Source organism: Glycine max, chromosome 20 (assembly GCF_000004515.6).
Source record: "Glycine max cultivar Williams 82 chromosome 20, Glycine_max_v4.0, whole genome shotgun sequence".
Lineage (NCBI taxonomy): Eukaryota > Viridiplantae > Streptophyta > Magnoliopsida > Fabales > Fabaceae > Glycine > Glycine max.
In genome coordinates, this window is record NC_038256.2 from 43,413,235 (window position 1) to 43,435,139 (window position 21,905).

General features: G+C 32.4%; 2 protein-coding genes across 2 annotated transcripts; one reads left to right on the forward strand and one right to left on the reverse strand.

Moving 5' to 3' along the window:
- The first annotated feature begins 11,643 nt into the window (after positions 1-11,643).
- LOC100820546 (chaperonin CPN60-2, mitochondrial) lies at positions 11,644-16,226 on the forward strand. The gene is made up of 18 exons (XM_003556277.5): positions 11,644-11,845; positions 12,129-12,153; positions 12,279-12,410; positions 12,598-12,757; positions 12,852-13,027; positions 13,151-13,246; positions 13,534-13,638; positions 13,784-13,870; positions 13,946-14,035; positions 14,138-14,218; positions 14,307-14,375; positions 14,587-14,664; positions 14,781-14,876; positions 14,982-15,081; positions 15,165-15,268; positions 15,464-15,569; positions 15,682-15,760; positions 15,843-16,226. The coding sequence occupies exons 1-18, from the start codon at positions 11,808-11,810 to the stop codon at positions 15,946-15,948; spliced, it is 1,728 nt and encodes a 575-aa protein (XP_003556325.1). The 5' UTR covers positions 11,644-11,807; the 3' UTR covers positions 15,949-16,226.
- Positions 16,227-17,630: 1,404 nt separating this feature from the next.
- LOC100805774 (pentatricopeptide repeat-containing protein At3g23020) lies at positions 17,631-21,193 on the reverse strand. The gene has a single exon (XM_003555440.5). The coding sequence runs from the start codon at positions 20,505-20,507 to the stop codon at positions 18,042-18,044; it is 2,466 nt and encodes an 821-aa protein (XP_003555488.1). The 5' UTR covers positions 20,508-21,193; the 3' UTR covers positions 17,631-18,041.
- Positions 21,194-21,905: the final 712 nt, after the last annotated feature.

A 21,905-nucleotide genomic window follows, 5' to 3' on the forward strand; every position in this document is an offset into this window, starting at 1 on the left:
TGGTTCTGACCAGGAAAGAATGTGATGTATACCACAAACTAAACTGCTAAGTAAAATAAACAGGACAGGAGGTCACGCATCTGATGTTGCTTTAGTTAGCTGTCAACTTTTCCCTCATCAACCATGATTCTTAATTCCTTGCCTTGTTTTGTACCTCAGCATGATATATAATCAAGAACAGATTAATTAAAAAAATGAACCTCTTCCACATCAGCTCTGCCTAAACTGAGCATCATGGCGGTCTTGCAGTTTGTCTAGTTGATTGAAATAAAGATGTGGCTTGGTTGGCACTTCATCACTTGATGAGACATTTAAAAAAAATGGCGTAAAAAACTTTAAGAGTAGATGGTGTCCTAGTCGGAACTCAAACCAAAAATCTCTATTTGACCAACTCTTTGAAAATGCAATACAATACTACCATTTATTTTATTATTATAGTATTCTTGTATTAATATGAAGTTTTTTTAAAAAATATATTAAGGAAACAAAGAGTATTTAAATGTTTATATATCATTTGTTAAAGAAATTATTTGGTGGTCTTAGACTACTTTGTTCACATTAATCTTTACATGATAATCAAGTGTTAAAGAAATTTTTTTTCTCTAGAATTAAAAAACTTAAATATATGTTATTTTGAAATTAGTCAAGACCATAGGCAGATCGTGGTCTAAGATTGGCTAACAATTTCGCTCTTTTCATAACCTTTCTCCATTGCCTAATTGAATTTGAAGGAACAAATTAACAAATCATTCTTAAATCTGTATTTAACATTTTACGCTCTTGATGTATATAATCAATTTGTTAACATGGTATATATACACAAGTTAGAGTTTCAGCGAAATATGACTAAAACTCTAAATATAATTGAAGCTAGCTAATTTTTTTTAAGTGGTTTAGTGAACAGTTATTTAATTGCATTTTTTCCAACGCAAGCATCCGTGTAACCAGCGTATAATTAAGTCAAAATTAAGTAAATATTATAATCCACATCTTTTATTTAATATATTTGTATGACTTTTTCTATAACACTTGTGCTAGTGTATGAGAGAGAAAGGTGCTTTGGTACATGAGGATGTGTTGGCTTGTTAACTTCTACAACTACCCCAACATACGTCTATTAAAATGTTATGTAGTGGGTCACAAGTTAAATATAACAAGATGGCTTTTAAAACATTAGTCATGATTTTTTTCTTTAGAAGAGTCATTTTTCTTAGAAGAGTTACAAACCTAGCTATTATCATATTCGATATCAAATTCGATTTCATAATTCACTCAGATTTTGGATTCAATTCTTATTGGTGGTTCTTTATTATTATGTCACTTACATTTTTTATTATAAGTTTTAACAAATTAACTTGTAGCACGCCTTCTTTTAAGGTGAGAGAATCACGTAGCTCTCAAACTTTGATTTCACCAAAAAATAAAATTGGGTTTCATAAAAGGTATCAATACGTTGTATTGTAACTACTCCTATACCCGTCGATCGAGAAACGTCACAAACTAACACTTTTACTTTTTGCAATTCCACTACGCTCTGTTGTAGGATTCATGAACCACTCCAAGAAGTATATTCTAAAACTACGGACAATTATTAATTACCTGTTAGTGCACTGAAAAAGATAGATTATCTTCCATAAAGAACCGGTCTTAGTAAAAGTGACAAAGAAAAGAAAAAAAAATTATATGTACATTTGGTAATTTTTTTAGAAATAATCTTTTTTTTTTATTTTATCATAAAATTAATAAAAAAATCCTTAAAATAAATCAAATCAAACATGCACTAAATAAATAAATGTATTAAAATTACCCATATGGCTGGTAGGTGATTCTGCTTTATTTTTTTCTTCAGCATATATATATATATATATATATATATATATATATATATATATATATATATATATACACCTCTTCCAATCTTGAACAAATATGATAGTTTTGTCACGGAGGAAACAGAATCTATTCTTAACAGCAGAATTAGGCCCTATAGCTCCCATGACAAGTGATTAATGCAAGAGTAAAAGAAGAATGATAAAAACTGGAAACATGGCTTGGTTATTTTCCATAACAAAGAGAATATAAGGCCCAGCTATCTTGTATACCTTTTTATAGCCATAAATGAATCACCATGTTGCTTTCATCTCTCTCAATTAACGGCTGCCGGCTATTATGTTATTGCACATAAGATTTTACACTTTTCATACACTTATTAACAATAAGAAATTTTTCACTTGTCGTGTAATATTTGGTTATCACACTAGTAAATGTTCTTAGCTTATCAGTAACGTATTACTTGTAACAATAATAATATTTAATTTTTATCACTGGTATCAAACAAAGAAAGAACATATTATTAGTTCAATGACCAATCAAAACAACTAACTTATTATTAACATGTTATTTTCATTTGTAAAAGTCAAATCCAATACTATTTTTAAAGGATCCGAGTCCAATTGCATTCATACCAACAACATGTTGGTTATCATAAACAATTGGAAGTGCAGAGTAGAATTCCAAGAGCAGGCAAGGAAAAAACAATTTCGTTCAATTAATTAATCTCTTTATAATTGGAATCTTTTGGGAGAGAGTTCGTTTCAGTAAATTAATTTTTGTAGGTGTAAAAATCAACCACGTGTTTTGTTTTTTGGTGAATTAATCAACAAAGTGTTTACTACTCTTAATTATATATATGCACAGATGGTGAATCTTTCCATACAAAAGATTTTCGCTAATCGACATACTGGAAAAACATAAGCATAGGACAATTCAAAATGTTGCTCTACATAGTCAAAGGTTCCTGCATGAGCTTTATGTTTTTAATTTTGATTTCCAATGAGACATCATTTTATCAAATTTCATTGATATTCAGCAACATTAATTGTACATATATAAATCAGTGTTCCTTTCTTTGTTCAATCCTAGTAAGCTCAAAGAAACTTACAATTAATATATAAATTCTAGAAAGTGATACATATTAAAAAAATAATCATAATTAGTACATATATAAATTAGTGTTCCTTTCTTTGTTCAATCCTTGTAAGCTCAAAGAAACTTACAATTAATATATAAATTCTAGAAAGTGATACATATTAAAAAATAATCATAAGCAGTTTTTATTATTATATTTTAATTAATTCTAATCTAGACTAGGACCGAGCCCAATATATAGGGACCTAATTGGTTATCTACATTTGAATATTCATTTCACAGCAAAACTGTTGTTCTATTTAACTACTATATTGTTAATTTTCAGAGCAACTAAATGCATGGATCATTACTTTTTCCATAAGCAATTAGTGTTATTTTTCTCAGAAGTACCGAAATATTACATGCTGTTCACTTGTGCTTTTACAAGAAATCAACTACAAAAGCAATTGAAGATCAGAAGAATAGTGTTGAGTAGCTTGGTGTCGTGTGATACAAGATGATTTGACGAATATTACGGTGTCTTACTCTTACAAGTAAAAGATTATGTTGCTTAATCAATGTAAATGGTAATCGTAGTATTCAAAATGTTATTACCACTGTGTCAGAGTCAAAGACTCTACATGAACTTTTTATTTACTTATTTTTGTGTTATCAGCTCAGATATCAGAATTAGGCCCATGACAAGTGATTAATGCAATAGTAAAAGAAGAATAATAAAATCTGGAAATATGGTATAGTGGATAGGACATTCAGTAGCTATTCGATCTTATAAGAGACAAAGCAATATATAAGATAGGTATTAAGTTAAGGTAGTCGAGTATCTATTTAGACTCGCACGAGGAAATGATTGCATTTATTAATAATCACGAGACTAGTCTACCTAATCCTGCTTAGAGAATGGATTACTTCAACGGTAATCAGTGCACATGCACGAGTCCAAGGCCTAATAAGGTGGGTATAAACGGATAAAAATCATTGCTCATTGAATGCATATTTGTTATCCGCATTTACTGCTCTAAATTAAACCCTTATTTGAACGTCGAAGTATTTTTTGTAAGTATCCCTTATAAATCACTCCTCTCAAACGAAGTGAAGAAGGAAAAGGAACAGCAAGGACCCTTCACGCAAGAAGCAGTATTCAGTCATATTGTGACAAGAACATTTTTTGTGCCCACTAGGCCGTGTAATATAGTCCCTGACCTTAAGGATTATGGCAATTACATGGACTGAAACAAACACAACAACAACAAAACAACCTGGGAATCAACATCATAAAGAAGTGCGCATGGAGGACCAGACCAACCTATCCTCAATGGTGAGGAGGTTGCAGGCGCAAGTGTCAGATATGTGTCGACATCTCGCCGAAGAAACCATGGTCCTTCAAAAGGAGAATGCACAACTACGAGAGGTAATCGGTCCTAACGACGTGAAAATGAAATACCCATTGGAGCGTAGGCGAAGTCAACAACCGTTAAGATGTCAAAGGCCACCAATGTTAGTGCTCAACAAGACATACACCCCGAGTCTGTAAACACGTTGCAGTTAGAGCAGTACAAGAATCCTTTTGTCCCCGACATCATGGAGACTACCCATCCTTCCAACTGGAAGAACTTGAATATTGAAAAGTACGATGGTACCAATAACCTGGATGAGCACCTTGACATTTACATCACTCAAATCAGCCTCTATTAACAATTTTGTTTTATGTCAAGTGTTCCCCACATCCTTCAAGGGTGAGGCCCTTCACTGATTCACCCGACTACCCCCTAACATCGAAGACTCTTTTGATGTACTACATCTCGTTTAGGAACGTAGTTCGCAACTAGCCAGCCTCATCATCTAATCTCAATGACTTTGGTCAACATATGGTAGGAGAAGAAAGTGTCACTTCAAATTTGTGAACAACTTATGCAAGAAACCTACTTCTGACATGGATGAGTTGCGACAAAGAACAACCAAGTATATGCATATGGAAGAATTGACCAAATACGAGAACCAAGTTCAAGCCAAGGCTACAAGGAAGTCAGCAAGCCCAACTTTAACAAGACTATGGAGGAAGGATGAAGGAATCGACCGCCTTGAGAACCTCGTTACACCCATTAACCCCCCCTACCACAAGCAAATCTCACATCCTGAATTAAGTCTTGTCCACCAAAATTCTAGTCATACCAAGCAGAATCAACACTCTGTCCAAGACTGATTTCTTAAAACGATGTTGGTACTATCTCAACCGAGGATAATTAAACCATACAGTGCAGTCTCTTGAAGGACAAAATAAAGGACATCATCAAGCTGGGATACTGAAGAATTTTGTTCACAAGCCTCAATCTTATCGGCCTCACAACAGCTATAGACAAGACTATGACAAAAGGAAGAGAGGGATCACAATCACTACTCTCAAACTCTCATACTAAGAATTTTATTTATTTTATTATTTTTCTACTCTTTTTTTTTACTTTATTTTAGTTTACCTTCCATATCATATTGTGAGGAGGGTTTTTTACTGCATATTTGGAGAAGTTATAATTTACTGTAAATGATTATTTATTTTTTTTAAAATGCCAGTTACGTATAAATAGAGAAAATATTTTATCAAGAAACCCCATTTGAGTTGCATTTAAGAACAATGTTTAAAGTTTATTTTAAAAATGAATAAGTAAGGATTTTGTGTTTAGTTTAATTTAAATTTAAATATATATAGTCAATTTACATCGTTAATATTAAGTATAAATAATTAAATATAGTGTTATTTAATTAAAATAAAATTTATTATAAAGATATTTCGTATTTAATAGTATTTATTTCTAATACAATATTTTTTTAATTTAGTACTTTTAATTTTTTTTCTTTAACGTTATTTGTTTAACTTGCCACATATTTAAATTGATTACTTTTCTATTTTAGTTTTTGTGTGGATTATTTACACTTTTAAATTATTATTTTAATTATTAATTTATACTTTTGTTTTCCAAATTTTAATGATGATTTTATTTTTTTAAAATTAATTATACATATTATTATGCAATTTTAAATACACTAGGAATGATTGATTATTATTTGGAGGGACATTTTTTCAGGACTTCAATTTATTCCTTCTTTTTTACCTAAAACTAAAATAAGACGTGTTGTATGTATGGTTATTTTTTATTTAATAAAATTATTTAACCATATGGGAAAATACATTATAAGAATATGAAGAAATTCCTTTATTTAGAGACTCATTAGTTAGATGCCTTGTGCAATTCAAAGAGATATAGTTGTTGCACAATTATTCGTAAAAAAAAAAAAAGTCTTGTACGACTATACAATGAACAATATACCTATTGTTGCATATGGAGTGTTTAATTTTGCTTTAGAAAATTTACGAGACATGCGATTTAAAACTCTTTACTAGGTAGATTCGTGTCGATTTTTTTAACATGTTGTCGATGTTAATATTTTCCTAACATCATATCTGGATTATACATGTAAAAATTAAAAGTATAACTTAGTAAAAAAAAAAGGTCAAATTGTTTAAACATAAGACCCACGGGCTCACCATAACCTACAAGGCTTTACGGGCTTTTTGCATTTTTAATGTAGGGGATTTTCTTTTTGTATCCAACAATTTTTCTAATATACCAACAATAAGAGAGAAAGATTAAAAATACATTACATATAATTCATATGGATTGATAATGTATGAGACTTATGGATTATGAATTACGAATCCGGAAGCCCCATACAAATGGACTGATAATCCGTATAACTCATATTATATTAAAAATATTTTTTACTAAATACTTTAAAATTATTCATATAGGTCTTGAACATGTGACTTTTGTGTTATTAACACAACGTTGTAACTAACTAAGCTAATAAGTTAATTATGTTAAAAAAATAATTTGTCGTATATATACCAATAAAAAATTTAATGCATATTTAATAAACATATAAGTTTACATAATAAATTTTGTAATAATTAATTTTGCTCTAATAATATTTTTTATATATATAAATTTTAAATATAAGTTTACATATAGATTTAATAAAAATTTACATATGTAAAAAAATACATTATTAAATCAAAATTAATTGTTACAAAATTTATTATATAAACTTATATTTGTATTAAATATATATTAAAAAATTTAGTATTATATATATCAATGTTAATTATTTTTTAACATAATTTCTTTATTAGCTCAATTGATTGGAGTATCCTACTAGTAACATAAAAGTTACACATTAGACCTTGCATGAGTCATTAATTTTAAATGGATCATATGGATTGCTTGTATAAGACCATATGAATTGTCAATCGTATGGGTCCATACAAATTATAGATTAGCCTTACGAAAGAACAAATAAAAAAGATAAAACTAATTTTTTTTTAAATATATCGAATGTAAAAAAAAATAAATGTAAGATGAATAACCCTTAATGCATACGTATTGGTCTTTTGGGCATTTTTGCCTTGGTCCACACGAACCAGGGTCAAATCAGGCTAGACTATTTTGACGGCTTTAGGAAGGGGAAAGTACAATCGTGGAGAGTATTGGGAACTGGAGGGTGGGAAAGAATATTTTGATTAATATATTTTAGATTAGATGCCTAGATGAGTGGATTGGACTTTAATGACCACAGTAAATTGGGGTTACTATTCTCATTCTAACAATTACTAATTACAACTCTACTTTTTCAGATTTAATTTAGAAGACCAAACTACCCTTGATGGCAGTTTCCCTACACCCCCCCACTCTTCATCATTCTCTTCCCACCCTCTGCCATCCTCTTCTCTTTCTTCTCCATTTGATTCTCATCCATACTTCATTTACCCATTTTCTGCTCCCACCACCTTATTTCTTTGTCTTCTTAGCCTATGTGAGGGGGTGGATTTTTTTTTTGCATGTGTTTGTTTAACAGAAATGTGATTTCATTGTAGCAATACTCGACGAAATCACATTTTTATCATATGTTTGATAAAAGTACACAAAGAAAATGTGATTTCATAGTGTATGTCACTTAGACACACAATAGAATGACATTTTTATTGGATATCTAATAAAATTTTACAAAGAAAACATATTTTCATTGTGTACCTCATCAAAATACCCCAAAAAAACACATTTTTATTATGCACTTTTATTAAACACCTAACAAAAACACAATTTTGTTATATTAATAAGGAGATGCAAAAAGTACAAAATGAAAAAGCATTTTTATTACATTAATAATGGGTGCAAAAAGTATGAAATCGGGACACATTTCCATTATAGTATTGTTGAGGGGGCGTATAAAGTATTTCCATTATAGTATTGTTGAGGGGGCGTATAAAGTACGAAACGAAAATTTGATTTCTTTGTACAATAATGATATTTCCATCAAAAGGATATTTCATAAATAAGAAAAAACTTGGGGATGTAAATAGTAATTGATGGGTGAGAATAGCAACTCCCAAATAATTTCGAGAAAGGGATAATTCAAAAGATTAAAGAAAATTTGATTATTTTATTTTATTTTATTAATTAAATTAAAAAAAACATCTTAATTAGAATAGTTGTATCTAGTTAAGATAAATTGGTACAAGTAATAGTCATTATGATAAATTGATACAGATCAATCATTATTCGACAAAAAAAAGATCAATCATATTTTATTATAGTAAATCAATAAAATTAATACTCTGCCCAATTGATACAAATTTAAAGTATTTTTTTTATATTTTTTTAGCTTTACTAAAATGAAAATTTGGATTGCATAAATCCCTATTAAATTTTACCTAAATGACGGTAATATTATTGAAATAAAATAGACTAAAATGAAAATAAAAATCTTAAAATAGAATGATAGTATGTAAATGTATTATTTATTATTCGTTATATATTTACATATATTATATTATATATGAGTGCTATTTTTTTATAGTAGGTCAAGGATTAGTGGATTACTAATTCAATTAGTGAGTTATTAATTAGTTAATTCTTTTTATTTTTTTTCATAGTCTTCCTTTGAAATTGAAAATGAGGCTGTGGATTTTATTTATAGAATCCGGATCATGCGATTCAATCAATGTTTGATTTTTAAAACTATGTGGTTGTGAGTGCGATCAATTATGAATATTTGACAACATTTCAATTAGGAATTTTGATTAGTGTGATCTTAAGCAAGTGTGGTATTAGACCATACAATAATTTTTCTCTGGGTCAAAGACCAAAATGATACAACGACAACTAGCTAGAACCGTTAACCAGCTTCACACCAAAACGAGAATCCTTGCACCCCCTCAAATAGGGAAAAGAAGAAGCAAAATCTTTGAGGGGCATTCCATTGCAGCAATGCTTGGGAGGATGATGATAACAAGGCTCTGATGAGAAATCCCATTGACATGCGGTAAATGGGTCTTGTTACTGACTAGCTTGTAAAGAAGCCAAGGCTTCAAGTTTCCCAATCCTTGAGCAACATAGCCAAAAGATCTCCATCCAAGCTTTCATATTGTGTTTATATCATTAAACTTTTGATTCCCTTCATGACTTGGCTGATAAACTTCTACCAATTCCCCTGTAACAGTTGGTTTCTTCATATACTTCAGGATATAAAGATGCCACAAGAACAGCCTTTACAGTGTGGTTTAAGTTCTTTCCAACTGAACTTTGCAAATCCACTTGTGGAAGTATCTTATGCTTTAATATGCAGCTTAAAACTAGATCCATTATTGCAAATCCACTTCTCAGGGTCAGCCCAATTTGCTAAGTATTGACCAAGTTAGCACCACCAATATGTGTGATTTCTACCAGGAATTACTTAATGCTCCTCCAAATTTTCTAATATTTCCTTTTAACCCTTCTTCTCCTAAGCAAAACCATAATTGCCTCTCTTCCAAACTTCCAGGACCATCCAAAGACAACAGCCGCGTCCCCACCCACCCACCATCGCCACACGCACCACTGTAAGCCCCAAACCTTCAGGCCCCTCTAAATTCATCATCATGCAGCACTACCATAATATAGTTATGGATTACTAAATTCCCAAATACACACAAATGCATTAATATATAACCTATCTTCTCATTAAATAAGTGATAAGATATATTATAAACATAATAAAAAATAATTTAGAGTGTCAAAATCTCATCCATAAGTTATTATTATATAGCTCTTTTTTTATAGAATTAGTATAACTCTTCAAATATATACTATTGAAAAATTACATCACTTGAAATATATACATTTTACATCACTTGACATCTAAGCAAATAACAATAGCAAGTTAAGAATATTGACCATTTTGATTAAAAAAACACTAGAATATATTTTTCATCCTCATAAATATGAAAATGTTTAAAATTAGTAACGATAATTTTTTTTTGTCTATTTTACATCCTCGCAAAATTTAAATTTGTTACATTTTTATCCGAAACTAAATACTAATACATTCAAACCTACGTGTATATTATTATAGAAAGTATTAAGTTCTTAACTTTATTACGTTGATTATATTCATGTACATCAAACCCACATGTATGTTGTTGTAGAAAGTGTTAGGTTTTTTAACTTTTTTACATCGAAGTAACTTTAAATTTTGCGAGTAAGAAAGATAGATAAATTCATTGTATTGGCAAATGTTAAACATTTTTATATTTATGAGAATGAAAAACATATATTTAGTCTTTTTAATCAAAATTGTTAATGGGCATGACTTATTAATGGTAAATGTTTAGACAATATTTAAAAATACGTATAAGTTTTAAAAACAAAAAAAAAAGACATATGTAATTTTTTAAAATGTGATAAGAAACATGTGTAGATTTAAAAAAAAAGACATATATAATTTTCTTAAATCCCATAAAAAAACCATGTGCAATTTACTCAAATAAATAATATTAAAAATAAGAAAGTGAAAAAATTAATAGTCTCATTATCTAAGTTATTTATTCTAATTTAGATATGTATAAAATATTATGGCTAAGATTTTGCCATCTAGATATCATATTAGATTTTCAACTAATTTATTTGAATTTAAATAAAAAAATATGAATAATAAAATTTTGATTTTCGAAATTTAACATAACTAGTATTTTAATTCCAAAGTACACCGATTTTTTTTAATTACCATATCTTTTTATAAATTTCTATTAATTTTAATTGTATTTGTGCATTTAACTTTAAAGATTTGTACATTTTTCTGTGTATTTATACTTCTGTCATAATATTAGGATTAAGAAAACATAGGAATTAAGATTGTTTTTAAGCCAATTTTTTATAAAAACAAGAGTGGATAACCTCATTTTTTTTATTCATAAATTATTTTTTATCTTAATATCTCTTTATATTTCTTTGAAATAGTCACATGTAACAATAATGCCAATCGTTAAAAATAGTATAATTAACATGATTTAAAATTCTTAATAAATATCTTTTAAATTAACATAGTCATCAAAATAGGTCATGTTTGTCTTTCTCAAATTTTACATGAGTGTAAATTAGCATTTAGCAAGTACTATTAAATGCTGATTTTATTAATTAATCATGCAAGGCTTTTTTTATAAAAAAAAAATATGATTAGTTATAATAATTTTTTTAAGAATTAAAAAACGATATTTGATATATTGAAATACCATAAAACAACACAATGTAAAAAATAAAAAATTCAAAAACAAGTGTTGGTTGGGAAGATAGAAACCTCAATCCTCAACCGGAAATAATAAAATAAATAAATAAATAAAAAACCCATGGAGTTTGGAACACAAAACCCTAAACCCTAGAAGCTGCTTGTTCTAGAGCCTTCCCTTCACTTCCCTTGCCCTTGAAAAGGAAGCGTGAAGCGTTTCCCCTCCGCATTAGCCTGTCTTTGCAGTCTGCAACAACTTCTTCTTGAGTGTTTTCTCAGTTCCTCACATCATGTACCGCTTTGCAACCTCCCTCGCCTCCAAAGCTAGGTAAGTAACTCTCCAATGCCAGTGTTCTTCCTTTTCAATTATTCTTCTACTCCCTCCAGCTTGCTTCCTTTTTTGTTTTTTCTTTCTATTTTCCGCAATTTCTCTTCTGGGTCGCTGAAAAATCCCCCAGAATGGATCAAAACTGTAACTTTTTCTTTTCGGGTTTTGGGTGTTGTATCTGAGATAGATCCGGTCATATTGATTGCTTATTTGTGGTGCTTTATGCTGGAATATCTCATTGTCTTCAATGCTTATGACTAAATTTTTGTTATTTTGATTGCAGAATTGCCAGGAGCAGCACTCAACAGGTGAAATACCATTCTTTTGATGGCATTTTTTTAATTGTTGGGAGACTAATGAGATCTCTTTTACTTGTAATCTCTGTTTTTTAATGATGATGATGATGATGATGACTGTTTTTTACGTTGCATAGATTGGAAGTAGGGTCACTTGGAACAGGAATTATGCGGCCAAAGACATTAAGTTTGGTGTGGAGGCTCGGGCTCTGATGCTTAAGGGTGTCGAAGAGCTCGCTGATGCCGTTAAAGTAACAATGGGCCCTAAGGTAACCAAGCTTATGCCTGATAGTTTCTTGGCAAAAGTTGTACCTGTGTTTTTATTCAATCATTTATTTATTCGGTTTTCTAAGGGTAGAGCATGTCTTTTGGATCTAGGATTGATATTTCAATCCTAGTCCCGGCATTTTAGTTGGTGTTGATCACGATTGTTTTGTTAAACTTGTGTTTTTTTAGGGGCGTAATGTGGTTATTGAGCAAAGTTTTGGAGCACCTAAAGTGACGAAAGATGGAGTAACCGTTGCTAAGAGCATTGAATTCAAGGACAAAGTCAAGAATATCGGTGCCAGTCTTGTAAAGCAGGTTGCTAATGCTACTAATGACGTGGCTGGTGATGGTAAGCTATTATATCCATACTGGATTATACTTTATTAAATCTTCAGCATTGGCTACTTTGTTATTAATAATGAGGGTACAATCTAATTTGGCAGGAACCACTTGTGCTACAATTCTTACTAAAGCAATATTTACGGAAGGATGTAAATCAGTTGCAGCTGGAATGAATGCGATGGACCTGAGACGAGGTATAAATATGGCTGTTGATGCTGTGGTGACAAATCTGAAAAGCAGAGCACGTATGATTAGCACTTCTGAAGAAATTGCCCAGGTTTGTGTATCTTTCTTTTTTATTGGAGCCACTACTTGCATTGTGGGAGATTGAAAACAACAAGAAGGATTTTGAACTGTGAGAGTATTGACAAAACATTGCAATTTATAAATATGGTGATAGGTTGGAACAATATCTGCCAATGGGGAGAGGGAAATTGGTGAGTTAATTGCAAAAGCTATGGAGAAAGTTGGCAAAGAGGGTGTCATCACAATCTCAGTAAGTTATTGTATGTTCATCTTGTAAAAAAATATTTTATTTTGGTTTTACAATTTTTTCCACGGCCTGGGGACTGTTTTTTCTTTTATTTTTTTGTAATTTTTTTATCTCCTTATAATGTACGGTTGGTGTTCCCCTTTATGATTCTAAATTCCATTTCAGCCATCCATATTAAGCCTTCTCCATTCATCCTCGTTGCCTCCTCCAAAGGGGTCCATGGTTTGAATTATGCCATGCATTTTTTGATATGGATATGCTTAGGGCCTAACATTTATAAACTGTTTCAGGATGGCAAGACATTGTACAATGAGTTGGAAGTCGTTGAAGGAATGAAGCTCGACAGGGGATACATTTCTCCATATTTCATAACAAACCAGAAGAACCAGAAATGTGTATGATCTCACTTTATATCTCCTACTTCACAGCATTAGAAATCTTTCTGGATAATACTATCTGGAATTTACCTTGATCATGAGTCCTTTTTATTTTTGTTTCTGATATGTTATGTGTAACCATGTACTGTCTTTGTGCCAACAGGAACTTGAGGATCCTCTCATTATAATCCATGAAAAGAAAATCTCAAGCATAAATGCTATCGTTAAAGTATTAGAGTTAGCTTTGAAGGTGAGCAATGTCATTCACTTCATTTTCCATTGACTTCTTAAATATTGGTATTGGCTAACACTTCTTTATTGCCAGAGACAAAGATCTTTATTGATTGTCGCCGAGGATGTGGAAAGTGATGCCCTTGCAACTCTTATTCTAAATAAACTTCGTGCTGGAATCAAGGTTGGTTTTGCCTATCTATAGTCTTACTTTTTAGCTCGGTGCATTAAATTTTTGGATTGTCGGTTTTGCTAACTTGATGTGGTATTTGCTGCATTCCTTCAGGTATGTGCCATCAAAGCTCCTGGTTTTGGTGAAAACCGTAAATCTGGTCTCCAGGATCTTGCTGTTCTTACAGGAGGTCAAGTAAGTTTTCTGTTTGCTGAGGTTACTACAGTATTAAATTATTCCATCTTACAAACTTGTGAATGATACATTTTCTCTATTTATCTAGCTTATCACCGAAGAGCTTGGTTTGAATCTTGAAAAAGTAGACCTGGACTTATTTGGCTCTTGCAAGAAGGTAACCATTTAGCTTAATTTGTTGTAGCATTTGAATTTGAAATCACAGATAGAGCTTTAGTACCTTTTCTTTTTCAATGTTCATTTCATATTTTTGGTAGAGGATGCTGACTTTTCTCCTGGAGCAACTGCTTGTGTTTAAGCTTTAAAAAAAAGTTTCATTAAATTTCACTATTCTTTGCCCATACTAAATAAGGTTCTTTATGTTTTAGATAACAATTTCTAAAGATGACACTGTCATCCTTGATGGAGCTGGTGATAAGAAAGCAATTGAGGAAAGATGTGAGCAGGTCTGTTTGAATCTTACATTATTTTTTATTCTACCATTGTTGGTGTATTCTGTCTTCATGTACTGATACTTATTGATGTTTTTGACTTGTTTCTTGTGATGAATTTTAACAAACAGATTAGATCAGCAATTGAAAATAGCACTTCAGATTATGACAAGGAAAAGTTACAGGAAAGATTAGCCAAGCTTTCTGGGGGTGTTGCAGTACTGAAGGTTTGTTTATTTGAGTTTACCTTGCTTGCTATTAGGATTTTATCTGGCACTTCATCCTATGGTTTTGTCATGATAAAACTAACATCTGAAACCTCACTTTTGCAGATTGGAGGAGCCAGTGAGGCTGAAGTTGGTGAGAAGAAGGATAGAGTGACAGATGCCTTAAATGCAACCAAGGCAGCTGTAGAGGAGGGCATAGTACCTGGTAGATTATTAGCACTTGCAGTTGTATGCTGAGTTCTAATTCTACGTCGTTCAATCAAATTTGATGTGTTGTGCTTTGCGCAGGTGGTGGTGTTGCTCTTCTTTATGCATCGAGTGAGTTGGATAAGCTTCAAACTGCCAACTTTGATCAAAAGATAGGTGTCCAGATCATCCAAAATGCTTTGAAGGTTAGTGTTTTTCTTTTGCTGATTTTCATTTTAGATCTTCCATAGCATTGTTTCTGGTAGGGCACTACTCCACAGATAGTTTCTGTCTCCTCCCTTATTCACTTCAGGCCTCATTCTGCAATATTTTGAGCTTTACTTGCCTCTAAGATGTATGGTTTAACCAACCCTTACTACCTGTTCTGACAAAAAATGCAGACTCCTGTGCACACAATTGCTTCAAATGCAGGAGTTGAGGGTGCTGTTGTTGTTGGCAAACTATTGGAACAGAATGATCCTGATCTTGGATATGATGCAGCCAAAGGTAAGGGTTCTTTGTTTGCCTTTTCACTGTTGTGCTTACTTCTGTCAAAAGATATAGCCATTTCATTGTTACTGATTCTGCTGTCAATTTTTTCTTCCTGCTCCGTGATTAGGTGAATATGTTGATATGGTTAAAACTGGAATTATTGATCCATTGAAGGTTATTAGGACCGCCTTGGTTGATGCAGCCAGGTGAGATGTTTGAAAATGTTTGATATTGATGTATTTTGGTTTGTTTTATGTAGCTTTGCTTATCAATATTTTTCATTTGCAGTGTGTCATCTTTGATGACAACAACTGAAGCTGTTGTGTCTGAACTCCCGAAGGACGATAAAGATGTTCCTGCCATGGGTGGTGGCATGGGTGGCATGGATTATTAAGGGGCTATTTTCCCTGATCAACCTTGCTTCCTTTAATTGGACGTAGATTGGGGTGGTGTTTCACCACTATTTTGCCTTTTTTTTCTTTCTTATTTATTGACAGAAGGCATCAATGTAATCATAGTGAGAGATAAGAGATCTAGGGAGGGAAATTTGTGGTTGTTGTTGCAATGACATTAAGGAACGTCTGAAACAAAAACAATTTTCAGATTCCAAATTATTAAACATTGTTCCATTCTGAAGTTGTCAATTGAAAGACGGCCCCTTAATAATTTCAACTGATTGAACATGTTCCTTTTTTAACATTGTAAACTTTTTTATGCAAAGGTTAGATAGAGAGCTTTCTAAGTTAATATTGCAAGATTAACTACAAGATGTTTTAAATTGAACAATCAAAATATGCATAAAAAAGATTAGTTAAATGTGTTCCGATATAAATTTATTGAGCTTCAAAAGTGGATATGTTTTTATTTCTTTTCAAAGAAAAATTCACTTGACAAAAAACCTTTTGGTCAACTATGATCTTTTATATAGGATCTCTTTGATAAAATATTATAGATTAAAATGTTTTTTTTCCTTTGATAATTTTTTATGTATTTTTTTCTTATAAAATTATAATATGTTTGATCCTATTGCAATTGAATTTACGCGAGTTGTTTTTTTATAAAAAAAAAATTAAATGCAAATTATGACGTTAATCATAGTTTACACATTGTGAAAAAAAAATTTAAAAATATAATTTGTGATGATTAAAAACTATTACAAATTACAGAAGAAATTAAAAAATACAAGAGTCAGATTCCAAAACCTAATTCGCAAAACCCAAAATGAACAAATTGAATCCCTTTTTCCTAAAATCAATCCAGATCAATAAACTCACAACAAACTCAAATCAATCCAGATCCAATAAATAAACTTCACAACCAATGTTAACAATATAAGAAAGAAACAAATTAAAGTGATTGCTGCAGCAAAAAAAAAAAACATGCTGGAACTACGTCGTGTTGGAGAACCAACGACGCGTTCGAATCGCCCATCTAGGTCGGGTTTCTCTTGCGAAATTTTGAAGGGTAGTGATCGGGTTTGGTGTTGGGGTGTTGATTCCATTCTTGGGGAAGAGCATATGTGTGCTATTCGGAGATCCAATAGTTCTGTCATTTGTTGGTGGTGTCGGAGGTGTGAGGTGTGGGAGAAGAACTGAGTGTGGAGAAAGAGAAAGGAAAAAAAAAAATGATACATTATAAGTTTGGGAAAACGAAAAAACAAACAAAAAATTTTCAGAGGATTAAAATTTAACTTTGGTATATTTACAGGGGAAAAACCATATTTTAATCAATATTATAAACACATTTCGAATTCCCTGTGCTCTCTTTAAAAACAAATGATATTTTGTAAGATCAAAACAAAGAGCTGTGCACATCATACTTAATATAGATAAATAAAGTGTTTTAAAATTAATATTCGACCACCAGCTTTATATGCTTTAATTTTATGCATAAAACAATTAAAATGATTCTCTCTCCTCCACTTTCTTTCTATTTCCACAAATTAGTGTTAGAGTTTTTTTTATTTTTTGACAGCACAAAGTAGAGTTGAATGCACCATTAATCATAGTTCAAAAAGAGGGATATGACTATGATTTAGCAAAACATGGTTTAGTCAATCTGAGCGCAGTTTCAGTCTGAAAAAGGAAATTTAAATTTACATTTAAATACAGAAAAATTTATACAACATAGGGTTTCATGAAGTACACTTTTATCTTTCAATTTTACACTTTGGTCCAAACAATTTTAAAAGATTTGTGCTTGGGTTCTGTCTCGCTGTCATCGATTCAAAGTCTCAGGGCTTCAGAATTCCTTTTGGTGATCCTCATACCTCAGTACACAGTCATCTTGCAAGGTTTATACATGCAGAATAGATCACGTTCAAAAGGTGTTTGTCTATTCTCACAACTTCAACCCAATGCTGTTGGAAATTTGAATTGGTGAAAGACTGGTTGCAACTGGCATGCTGTCAAGTTGTTAACCTGGTGCCATTCTCATGCCATTTAAACAATCAACTGAGCTTTGCATTCTTGATTGCAAAGGATATATCTAGTCATGATCATAATCATCTACTTCAAGCACACTTGCGAGTGCTGACATCCATGCCTGCAAACCATTGGAAGCATCCTTTTTCACTAATGCTTCTAATTTGTGAACAGCCAGCCTTGATACTCCATATCTCAACAAAAGATTTCCAAGTGATCTAAGACTACAATCATTAACTTGAATGGAAGCTCTTACCATTTCCTTAAAAGTCTCTATTGCTTCCTTGGGTCTCCCAGCAATAGCATACAGGTCAAGCACATTGTTATAACTTAAATCTGTCAAGGGTCCCAATTTTCTTATCTGCTTTGCAATTTGAATGGCTTCATCAAACCTCTCAATTTTCTTATACAAGCATAGCATCATTGCAAATGTAAATTCATTTGCAGCTCCATTTTTCTTTAAGGTCTCAAATATCTCTTTTGCTTGATCAACCATGGACCTCTTAACATAAAGATCAATCATACAATTTGAAGAGTATACACCAGGACCTTCATCTGACAATTGAAGCAACTTGTATGCTTCTTTTGCTTTTTCCAGGTTGTCAATTTTTGCATACAACTTGATCAATGAATTATATATAACTGTATTCCCTGGCAAGCCAGCTTTCTTCATTTCATCAACATAACCGATGGCTTCTTTAACTCTTCCAGCATCAGAGAAAACATTGATCAATATGCCGTGAACTATAACATCAGGCTGCACACCATGCCTAATCATTTCCCTGTATATATCTTCAGTCATTTCCAATTGGCCTAATTTTGCAAAGCTGGAAATCACAGCACAGTATGGGATGCAATCACTTACTAATCCTGCCTCCTGCATTTTTTTCAGATAAGGTTTGGCAATATGTGGCTGGTCAGCACTGGCCAAAATGTGTATGAGAGAAGTATAGCTGCATCTGTCTGCAACTACGCCATGTTTCTCCATACTATCAAACAATTGACATGCCTTCTCATAGCATTTCCCTATGCCATATGCTTTAATCATCACATTGAACTCAAGGACGCTGAGATTCTTCTGTTTTTGGCACCAAATGAAGACTTTCTCAGCTTCCAATGTATGCCCGTGCTCCCCATATGCATCAATATTGGCAGCATAGCACTCGGATGTCATATTGCCAGCTACATGAAACCTCAGAAACCATAACAAGGACCGATCAAGCATTCCTGCTTCTATGTACATCCTAGTCAAAGCAGACTGGGTATATTGATCAATTTCAAGTCTCCTCTTATCCATCTCCTTTACAAGCTCTTCTGCTTCACGAATCATTTTCCTTATCGAGTATGCATACAAAAGAGTACGGTAACTTACAAGATCAGGCTCGAGGCAGGCCTCCTTCATTGTTTCAAAATACTTTGTTGCCATACCTATATCATCATGCTTAGCATGAAGAGAGATTAGAATATTATATGTCCTTGTGTTCGGCGAGCATCGAAGTTCTTCCATTTTCCGGACAAGCAAACTCACTTCCTCTAATCGTCCATGGTTTCCACAAATGTTAATCATCGTATTAAACGTCACTGTGGTCGGCGCCACGCCTTGTTTAAGCATCTCCACAAAAGTCTGAGATGCCTCTTTAAGTTGACCAGCCTTTCCATATGTATCGATCAAGGTGTTATAAGTATGCGAGCCAAAAGAAGCATTAGCGCATGCCACCCTCTCATCCAATTCTGGAGAAGCCACCACATTATCATTGCTCCTCAAAGGTTTGCTTTTGCTCCTCAAAGGTTTACCAGATGACCACTTTCTGAAAAACTCCTCACCTTTCTGAAACTCTCCTGCTTTCTTGTACAACTGAACCACAATCACCATAGTGACCTCATCAGGCTGCACCCCTTGTCCCAACATCATGTTAAGCCAAGAAAGAGCATCGTCTCTGCGCCCTCCTTTGCTATAAACATCAATCAAAGTTCCATAAGTGGAACAGGTGGCAGCAATGCCTCTGGCATTCATCTCATTCCACAAGCTCTCCACGCGTCTCCACTGGCGTGCTCTGCCGAGGCTCCTCAGCATGATGTTGTAATGAATCACATTCAATTCATGACCCTTTTTGTTGAACCACTCGAAAATCTCCAAAGCTCTGTCCCACCTCAGCTGCTCCTTCAAAATGATGCTCCTCTCCTTGTTGCTAAGCCTGTCCTCCCACGGCCCAAGAGCCTCATCCACGTCGAGAACTACATCCAATGCTTCTAGAATGGCGGTAATGCATCCACCATAAGAGACGCGTTTCATCGAACACTTGGTGTGCGACTTCTCCGGTTTGGTCTTTCTAGGAACACACTCTTCGGGATTCTTCTCCGGACGGCGTTTCTTCGAATGGGTCTCTTGTTTAACGGCGCCGTTATGAAGAGGGACTCTTTGCTTTCTGCCATTGGGGGTAACTTGTTCGGTTTTCTCTGGCAGAAGAAACGCGTTTGCGTTTGCGAGGAGGGGTGCGTGGGTGTACAAGAGTTGCAGCTTCACGAACATTTCTACGAACAGAAAGAAGGATACCTCAGTGTTTGGTTACTTCAGCGTCACTCGGCAAAACACGACATGAGAATGAAATGTCCAAGGTTGGTAACTGCTGCGGGTTTTGGTTTTTCAGTTACAGGGAAGACTGTGTGGAGTGGGATGAAAGTGAAACTTATTTTAAATTGTTTCAGAGCCATTAGGATTTTTCTGTTTGGTAATTGTCGCCGATTCTGTTTTTTTTTTTTTTCATTCTTAATTAATTAGAAAATGTTAAAATATGTTTTTTTCAGTAAAATTATTGAAGTTCGGATTTAATCTTTATAAAAAATTTGCATCTATTTTTTGTTCCTCTAAAATTATAATTTTTTTTTTTTGGTTAGAAACAATGATGATAACTAAAAACTCTCACAAATAAAAAATAAATAAAAAAAATGCATTCACACTGAAATTCTCCTCCACGTGAATCAAAATATACTCCCTCAGCATTTGCACAGATCAGTTTCCCATAATTTCCCATGATTAAACATTCCCTCATACTAGAATTCTGCTTCATCTCATCCGAATCACCCTTTTCAAAATCGTCAAACGAATATTGTAAAATACTTATGATCAACCACAAATGTAAATTCAACTAGATTAAAAGTTGCAGTTCCAGCCAGAGGAACCTTGATCTTTGACCATTGATTCAAACCCTCCAACACATAACCAATTCAAATCAAACTCAAACCAACAATAATTTAAATAAAAGAATCCCCTTTCCAATTAACCCACACATTTTTTGAAGTTAGCAAAAAAAAAAAAGGCGCGTTACATGATGTCTCACAAGTTCTCCTTTCCTTTTGCCTCCCAGCCCCATTACTCCATTGCAATAGAAAGAGAGAAAGGAATTACTAGTATTTCAGTGTTGTGTTTGTCATACATACCTATCTGTGAATTACGACTGATTGATTATATTACTAGAGTAGTGTGTGTGATTGCCGTGGAATACATGGGAATGCCCGCTGGAGATCTAAAATTTATAATTTTAGTTTTTAACCCCCAAAAATATAATTTTATAATTTAAATTAAAAATCATAAATTTGAATATAATCAAACTTTATTTCGAAAAAAAATTAATACATTTTTATTTTAAAAGAATGAAAAACAAATAAAATTTTTTGATATGACCTAAATTCAAACTTTACTAATTTTACAAGGAACAAATAAATATTTGTCATTATAAAAAATGACATGTTTTTTAAAATAATGTATAGATATAATAAAAATCCTATTGTGTTTTTTTCCGCTTTAACTGTTTGGTATACTCGTATTTAAAAATAGATAAAAACGATATTTTTAATTGAAATAAAAGATATACATTTTCTCACACTAAACTTTCTTCTTCGGATATTTTCTTAAAGCAAGGATATGAGA